Raw genomic sequence first — 9,007 nt, forward strand, 5'->3', positions numbered from 1 at the left:
TCTCCTCATGAGTGGATTCTGCCAAGCAGGACTCCATTTGCCTCAGTGAAAATTCATCTGTGTTTATAGATGTATAGGTTGGTGGCTAGGCAAGACCCTTCAGAGAGACCTTGAGTGTGTAGCCAAAGTTTGAGAGTTTTGCTGACCTCACTCTGCATCAAGCCCAACAGACTCCCGAGTTTTGGGAAGATGAATTGAGCTTCTCAGCTCCCAATTCTCATAGATCAGAATTTCAGCATAGCAAACAAGACTTATTTTGCCTGTACCAGCTCTAAAATGCCAGTCATCAGATGCTCTGACTGGAGCAGGGGATGAGCATCTCCAGGGACTCATTCATCCTTTCCAGGTACCTGTGCCCAAGATGAATGGGTTGAATTACACTCTGGATGTGTCTGTCACTTTTATGACTATGGAAAATGCTGGACCCCTCATATTTAGATGGTGAAAGGTGAGATAGGTGATTCCCATCCTGTAGCTCTAGGGTCTCTTTTGGCAGAATTTCTCCTGCTTCAGTGGGTGTAAATTACAACATATTTCTGTTACACTTCATTCTTTACAGTTTCACAGTGTCTGCACAGTCTGGGTCAAATTGGAGCTCTGGTGGGATGGAGCATTCTCTCCATTTAAAAGGGAACAAATGCATTTTTTCCTTCTTCCCCATCCTCCTCCTGGATTGTCTCCAAGCCAAATACAAGCATGGCTTTGATAATGCCTTGACACCTCCTTGGCCTGCACTCTGTAACAAAAATCCCTGCTCACATCTATCCCTTAGCACCTGATTTCTGTCTTCTCCTCCAGGATGAAGGATGGCTGATGGGTGTGAAGGAGTCTGACTGGATCCAGCATAAGGAACTTGACCAATGCCGAGGGGTTTTCCCAGAGAATTTCACAGAACGGGTGCAGTGAAAGCTCAAGTCCACCAGCTGCATTTCTGCTGGAAGAAAGCAAGTTTTCTGATAGATAATTGAAAAAGAACAACAGAAGGAAAAGAAGAGAGAATTTTAAAGGATCAGAAGCCTGAAAAAAGTCAGCTTAAAGGGTGTGTTCTTCTCAAAGGGCAAGGTTTCAGAAGTAAATTGAAATTCAAAGTGTTATTGAAATATACACATATTAATAATAATAAGGCAATTCAGATACCCTCTTTCCCCTTTGGTTTAAACAGCATTTGAATTCAAAGGACTGATGCAGAAGCAACTCAGTGTGGTTCTCTAAATACTGCATTGACTGAATTGGTGAGATGTCAGCCTGATTCCTGGAAAGGCAGTATTTGTCTAACAGCTTGAGTAGAAGGTGCATTTGCTCTTGGCTGGGTTAATCTGTTTTGTCTTGAAGGTGACTTGCATGGCAACCATAAAAATTCAGCCTTCCCTACATGTTCAACCTACAGTAGGCCAGACTTTCTGTTATGCTGTTGAAGAAAATACTTAGTGTATAGTGTTCACCAATACAATGTATGTGTGCGCGTGTATTTTATTTTCTTCCTTTAAAACAATGTTACACAAACTGTGATTTTCGTATATGTAAAGACAGAAGAAACTACATGGAAAGGGCATGAAGAAGGTGAAATGTGTGAAGCTGTGCTCAGTCCAAAGTTCTTTCAAATGCAGACACTTAAATTCTCACAGTAGTGTTGGCCTGTGAAATCCTAAGGGGAATGGACAAATTCAAGAAGAGAAGCAAGGAAAAACAAACATGCTATTTGGATGTCTGTGAAATTTAGGAGAGGGAATCCTCTGGCCCTCCTCCCCAACCCTGTAGGTGATTTCAGAAAAGCTTAGATTCATGTAGATGGAAGATAGCTCTAAAATCTACTGGTTAGAAAATTTGCTTTTAAAGAAAGACTTAAGGGAAGAATTATTTTTTTTCCTGTAAGAATATCTCAGAAAAAACACCGAGTTAAAAACAACTTGCTTTCTGTGTTTTTCATTGGCATTGTTTTTTGTGGAATTGTATTACTTATTTTCCTTTGAAGAGTTCTGTAAGTGAAATATCATTAGATCAGCTTTCTCCAGTGCTGTGCTGATGATCAAGTTAACCTCTATAAAAACTGGACTCTTGAAATGCTCGTTTAAAATGGCTGCGTGACTTCAGGATGTTTTAATGCATTAGAAAGGAAGGCACGAATATAAAAGTGTCAGTGTCAAGGAGACACTCCGCAGTCTAATACTGATGCTGAGTCCTTTCCTCTACCTTTCCTTTGCTTCTGTTTGTTTTTGAGTTTTGTTTTTTGAGTTTAGACAAGCAGATGACAAGGCTATTTCTAAGTGCATATTACACTTGTTAAAATAAGCCGGTCTGACTCTCCAAGACTCTAAAGTCCCACAAAGGTACTTTAAACTTTACTTGAATACTGATGCAGCTGGCAAGCAAGTCAGGCTATTTTAATTTTTTATGGCTTCCCCTCTTGCCCCATGATTGTTTTGCCCTGAGGGATTTTTAACAGTGAGGTTACCTCCTGCTGCAAAGGGACAGGATTACTCTGAAATTATCTTCTGAACTGTTAGGAGTTGGCTTTTGTCAAAGCTGCACAAAATGCTGACAAAGACTACTGAAAAGCCCACCTTTTCCAGTCTGTTTGGATTACTCATAGAACAACAGAAAAAACATTGTAGGACAAAAATTGTGTTTTTTAAAAACAATTAGTTCAGAGGGACTGATCTGATTTTGATTAGCAAATATATTCTTATAAATGCATGAATTGTTGGAGTTCCTCCTGCTTTCAGTTTGAAAGATGATCCATGCTAGCTATTTACAGCAATTAATAGATATCAAATCTGTTCTACATACCGAAATCCCGTCTCCTTTTTTCTTTTTTTTCTTTTTTTTTTTTTTTTTTACTAAATGTGCAGGAATTCATTTTACATCACTGTTAGAAAGCCCAATCATATTTAGGAGTAACTGCTCACAATACAGAAGGACTGGACTCCACAAGTTGTAGTATGGTGAGCTGTTACTTTAGAATACTGCCCTGTTTGATATATATATTTTTTTTTCATCAGGATTGTCTTTATTATTACTCTTTTTTTTTCCAAAATATCTATTTTTATGCATTGTGACTCCCATTACTCCTTTGAAGATTATTCATATAAAATATACATTTAAATATTCATAGAAATATATATATATTAAAAAGCGGGTTGATCCAATTAACATAATGCTGTCAGCTTAAAATGTTTATTTTTATGCAAAACCTGTGGATAATAGCTTTCGATTTTTTAAAAGAAAGACAAGATTCTAAGTACCAGAGCTGTGATTTTTGTCTTGTAGTAAGTGTTCTAGACCATTTAGAAAGCTGTGCTGATACCTAATTTATTGTGGGGTTTTTTAGCTGTTGTTGTCCTCTGCTGTGTTTAAACCAGATGACTGTCCCAACAAAGATCCTTGTAAGGCCTTTTCATTTTACTGAGCTTGCAAAGTAACTATCCAGTACTGTATTGTCCCTGCAGAAGTGGTAGCATTCTGCGAAAAAGGGATGTTGTTTTCAGGTCACGAGTGATGCTCCAATATTGCCAATGGGGAGGGTGTTGTGCCTCTCTCCATTTGCTTCCCCCAACCCAAAAACCCCAAGCCCCAAACTCCCTTGTTTAGAGCAGGTTAGGGTGGGTTACCTGGATCTTGCATTGCTCACAGATAAGTGGTGTCAGCACATCTCAGTCAGATTCTGAAAATGCAGGATCAGACCCACAGTTTATAAATTGCCTTATGTGAGAGTAGGATGGCATAGCAGTAAGCTTGTAGATGGCAATGTTTTTTGGAAACAGGAGATCTATCTCCTGGGTCATGTTCAGCCTCCTGTAAACAGCCATGACTCCTCCCATTTTCAGTATTTTTACATCTCCTGAATACCTTGGTTCTGGTTGGTATTACCTGATGAAATGAATTTCCCATCTTCTTTGGCTTAGGTCTGATTCAAATAGAAAGAGGGACAAGTAAACTCCCAAGTAGGCTGTGCCCACAGTGGTTTTTCAGTTTGCGGGCTGAACTGAAAAATCTGAGGAAAAAAGTTGTAAGGGTGGCCTGAGACAATTTTTTTCCCCCATTTTCTCAGTGGAATGAAAAAGGGAAAAATTAAAACAAACAAACAAATCCTTTCATGCCAAAATGAAACATTCATTTCTAAGGTTGCATGTTGTGTCTTGGGCTGTAACAAATTGCTTTGAAGCAAAAATGTGAAACCTGTTCTGAAAATGCTGAAAGAAAATGTTTTAATGTTAGTAGTCTTTTTACCTTTGCCTTTCTTCTTAATCTGATGACTGATTACAGTTAATCCTAAACTGTATTTTTTGCGAATACATTATCCACTGAAGAGAACCCAAAGAAGCCTATTGCCCAGTTCTGCTCCACTGACAGGCACACTGGATACATTTCAGGGAATACCTGGTATCTGGCCCAGCAAAGCTGCTGTTTCCCCATTTAATAATCTTCCACTTGATTGTTTTACTGGGTGAACAATAAAAGCATCTCTCATCCCATGCCATTGACTGGTTTTGTAGCCTGGCTTAGAAAAACATTCTTGCTCTGGTCTTAGTTTGGTCACAGATTTATGACTATAGATTTATGAAACTACTCCAGTTTGAGCCTATTCCTGTTGTGCAGTGGGAATTATCATTTGCCCCAACTGATAAGAAAGAAATAAGGCATTGCTTTTTCTCCCTTTTTCTGTCTTAGCAGTGTCAGTAGTATATCTTTATTAGATAGAATTAAGGAAGGTCCCAGGATAAAGATGAATGTGGTGTTCCAGGTGAGACTCCTGCATATACTGCTGTTTTCCATGGGCATTCTTCAGCTGTCTGTTTTTATCACCTTTGTGTTTCTTGGCTGTGAAGGTGATGCAGTAAAAGGGGTTGTGCAGGTTCATTCCAGCTGCTCAGAGCTGGTGTTGCTTTGTATGATTTGTTTGCCACAGTCCTTGAAGCTTTGTTCACAATTGCAGAACCCTTTCCTGCCCCACTATCCAAAGACTGTGGCCAAGGCAGACACCCCCAAGTCAAAGGGGAGCTGAAGCAGGAGTGAGGGCTCCATATTCTGCCTGGAATTGGGATGTCAGCTCAATTGAGTTTTGCAGCAGTCTCGGAGGCAAAAGGCCCAAGGCTAAGGAAATGCTGGGAGAGGATGGAGATATGATCCATTATCTTTTCATTTTGGATTGATGTACTGACTGCCTCACCTCTTAGTTCCAGGAAAGTCCAGAAACTCTTTATTTAGGGCTAAGAACAAAATACAAATACAGATGTGCATGGTCAATATGATAACAATTGCCTTTCACCTGCCAAGGGCACTGAGTTTAGAGTTTCCTCTTTCCTGCTTTGTGTTAGACACACTGAATGCTCTGCTAGTGTTGAAAATGTATTGGGTGCTGTGCAGTCAGTGCCCCAAAACAGGGAATGTTCTTTGGTGGAGGATGCAGAGGTGTCTCTCAGCCCTTTCTAGGAAGACCTACAGATCTTCCACAGACAAGCCTGTGTACATCTAACACAGTAGCCTCTGATCTCAGTAGCCTGTGTGTTTTTATCATCTGGCCCCACTCTCCAGCTCCTCCCACTTCCCAGCCTCTCCCATGCTCTTTGAGGATGATGGCAGCATAGGGCATGTCCCATCAGCAAAAAGTGCAAAGCTAGAAGATGCACAAATGTGTCCGTCAGCAAACCCTATGCCCTAATGCAGCTTTATAGTGCTGATATCAGGAAAACAAGCAACAGCTTTTTGTCTCTGGGCTGCCAAAAGGGAAGCTATTCCTTGCCACCTGGGTACTGGTGCAGACACCTCTCTGCATGCATGCTCTGGTTCAGACATTTCTGCATAGCAGACTCCTGATGGAAAGGGTCCCTGTGGTCCCCAGAGGTAGATTGTACCACCAGTCTTCATGAAGCATCAGGTCTGTAGCTGATGCATGAGGTCTAAGAATTAGAAGGTCCTTTTGGAAATTTTGCTTATGAAACTAAATGGACAAGCTACAGCTGTGAAGACTGGTCTGTATGAGCTTGTACTTTGATGTGTCCTATGGCTATAATTCCTTCACCTGTTTTTGCAGCATATTCTGCTAATCCTGACCCTAGTCTGCGTTTCATGTAGAAGGTCCCTACTTGAAACTTGCCAGATGCAGTCCTGGGCTTATTGCTTCTCTTTAACTGAATTAAATGGGAACTACTTTGGCAATGTATTAGCAATCTCTTTTCCTTCTGTTTATTCAGTATCTGAGTTTAATCACAATGACCTGAGAAATGTTTGGAGGTTGAGTGGTTTTTTTTATTATTTTAATTTTTGTTTTGTTTAAACAAAGCTGAACAATTCCCATTGTATTCAGAGCTGTGATGCCCAGTTCCAGTGACAAGTGCTAGATGAATTTGTCCCATCTTGTTTCTTGGCGATGTTCAGAAATATAATTTGTGTCATCATAAGTCCTGTGTCCGTTTCTCTCTCTCTTATTTTTCCCTACCTTTATGTTAAGAAGGCGAAACAATTCAGGAATTTTTCTCCTCAAAGAGGTGAGTAGCTTCAAAGAGGTTTAGTGTCCAGGCACCTTTAACACTGGGAGTTCTTACAAACACATGGGATGGAGAGGGCAATGCTAGTCCTTCCCTGAATGACTACTACAGTAGAATAAACTCTTCTAGTAGCCATCTTTGTTCCAGTTGATTGTGAGGACCAGACACCAAACAAATGCATTGTAGAGAAGGATTTGAGATCTTTGCTTTTTAATAGCTACTAACCCCTAAATAATGTGACCTTCATTCTCTAAGGCAAGTCTGTTGTGAATATGACACCACAAGGGCACTCTACCCCATCTGGCCAAACTTCTCCCAGTTCCCTCTGGCCTGTTGCCACACCTGGTCTCTCTTCCCAGGCTGGCTTTGGGATCTGCTCTCTAATGGAGTAGAAAGGGGGTGTTGGTGCCCTTTCACTACAGTGATCTGGGACTTAAGAGGGACAGGATTAGAGGGGTTCACAGTTCATAGCTGGCTGTTTGGGGCCAATCCCTTGGATGCCTCATTCTAGACGGGCTTGGCATAGCTGCACAGGAGACGTGTGTAAATAGCAAGTTCTGGCCAAAGGCTAGACTAGGATCTGATGGAAATCAGTGCCAATTAGCATTTTGATGAATGGACTGCCAGAGTCCACTTTAGCTTTAGCATGCAGGTGCTCAAGCCTCAGAGCCAGCACGGGGAGCTGACCAGGCTGTGCTCACATAATTTCTTCACTTAGTGCCTTTTACCCTCTCACCTCTATATCACTGGAATGGACCTGAATCAAGTCTTGTGGCAGAGGGGAAGAGGCAGGCTGTGCCACTGAAACTATCACTGCAGTTGGTGACTCGGGCTCTGCCTTAGCGTGGCATGATGACTCCTAGAAGGCTGAGCTGGGCCAGCTCTGCTATGACTGGAAGCTCGCAGGGCAAGAGTGAGACCGGGAGGCATGGAGGCTCTGTGCATGCCTTCTGTTTGCCCTTCCTCATACAGTTTCATTCCCATCACCCAGAAATACAAAGGAAACAGGGGAAGGGAGAAGACGGCCGGCCAAGGGGAAGCAGTGAACAGTTCATTGTCAGCCACCTCTGCTCAGCTGCATAATTCATTCCCAGTGATGTTTTCTTGCTCCAAAGAAGCAGCACTTGGTCTCATTGGCTATGTGCAGGCTGTGGCCTCATAAACCCTGGCAGCACATCTGGAACAGCATTAGGTTCATGGTTCCCTGGGTCCAACCTTGAAAACCCTCACCACATTGAGAGAAGAACAGGAACACAGCTGGAGAAGGAAGTCTCTAAGATGGAGAATACACATGTGGCACCAGGTGAGGCCAGGGTGCTTGGGATCGGGCAAGGTGGAAGCCAGGGCATTATGTGCTGTAGAGGACTGGTGGTGACTGGTGTCAGTCGCTCCATGACATCCCCACATGGAGGGAGTGGTTGGGTAGCAGGGCTGTCCTTCGGTGGCAGCCTGTGCCACCTGGGAAGACACTGTGGTGGGGAGTTTGAGCCCAAGTGGAGCTAGGAGTCATTCTACAACCCTGGGGAGGAGATGGGAGTTTGGGGCAGCTCTTGGCAATTTCTCCAGTTTGCTAGGTGGGTGAAGCCGATGCCCTCAGCAGAGCAGGATTGCTGCTTCAGCAGGTGGAGGAGCCTCTGCTGCCCGTCTGCTATGCGGCCCAATCCACAGAGCCATTAATAATGGTGCTGGAACAGGAATTCAGCAAATGCCCATGATTAATTAGCTCATCACAAGCAGTTAATGGCCAGCCTGCTCCCCTTGGCCCCGTGGTGCAGGTAATGGAGTAGGCATCACTTCTCACCGTGCAAGGCGCAGCCCCCTACCAGGAGCAATGGGCAGAATCTGTGAGCTGTTCTGATGTACTGCTTGTAGGTATTTGGTGAGATCGCTTTTTCTGGGGAATAGATGAAGGAATAGATCTGTAAGGGGACTTATTAGTTATCGGAGTCAGGTAGCCAACTCTCTGGCAGGGGCCTAATCTAATATCAGCTTTCCTTTTCCTAACACTGCTGGTAACTCACTTCTTGTCTGCATTTTGAAATGCTCCCTTTTACTGAGGCTGACTTCTCCATATGTACTCTGCTTGTCTCAGCACTTATTCATGAATTAATATATAGAAATTTAGGTACCATCTATGCTGCATCAGGCATGGGGGGATGACGGAGCCATGCAGTAAGGAGGACATGCAAGCAAGGCTGCTTTTTGAAATCCAAGTGAAGAGGAAGCAATCCACTCCAGAGGTGACCCTGCCAGGGAGGGGGTTGAGCTCCACCAAGTGCAGGTCATCACCTCTGTCCCAGCTGGTTTGCGATAAGGTAGGAGAAAGTAAAGCTCTAGCAGGAGTGCAACATATTAAAATTAAATTGCACAAGTTCACATTGTTTGAGCAGCGTGACACAGCCCAAAGTATGAAATTAATGTGATAGTACTAGGACTGCTGCTGTGCTAGTAAGAAGTGCAAGCCTGTTGTTCTGTGTCCCAAAGGGGATCCTGTTCCCCTTTAGGGCACATTCTGTAACTGT

The 9,007-nt window shown here is 42.9% G+C and overlaps 1 protein-coding gene across 14 annotated transcripts in view; it reads left to right on the forward strand.

Annotated features, from left to right (window-relative positions):
• The window catches only part of BIN1 (bridging integrator 1), a 94,462-nt gene extending 88,068 nt beyond the window's left edge, over window positions 1-6,394 (forward strand). For all 14 annotated transcript variants that reach the window (XM_017825366.1, XM_017825354.1, XM_017825355.1 and 11 more), the window contains one exon: window positions 799-6,394. In XM_017825366.1, the coding sequence (XP_017680855.1) occupies window positions 799-906 (108 nt within the window). In that variant the 3' untranslated portion in view covers window positions 907-6,394. The remainder of the gene's footprint in view (window positions 1-798) is intronic.
• The last annotated feature ends 2,613 nt before the right edge of the window (window positions 6,395-9,007 follow it).

Source organism: Lepidothrix coronata, unplaced genomic scaffold (genome assembly GCF_001604755.1).
Source record: "Lepidothrix coronata isolate B3197 unplaced genomic scaffold, Lepidothrix_coronata-1.0 Scaffold118, whole genome shotgun sequence".
Taxonomy (NCBI): domain Eukaryota; kingdom Metazoa; phylum Chordata; class Aves; order Passeriformes; family Pipridae; genus Lepidothrix; species Lepidothrix coronata.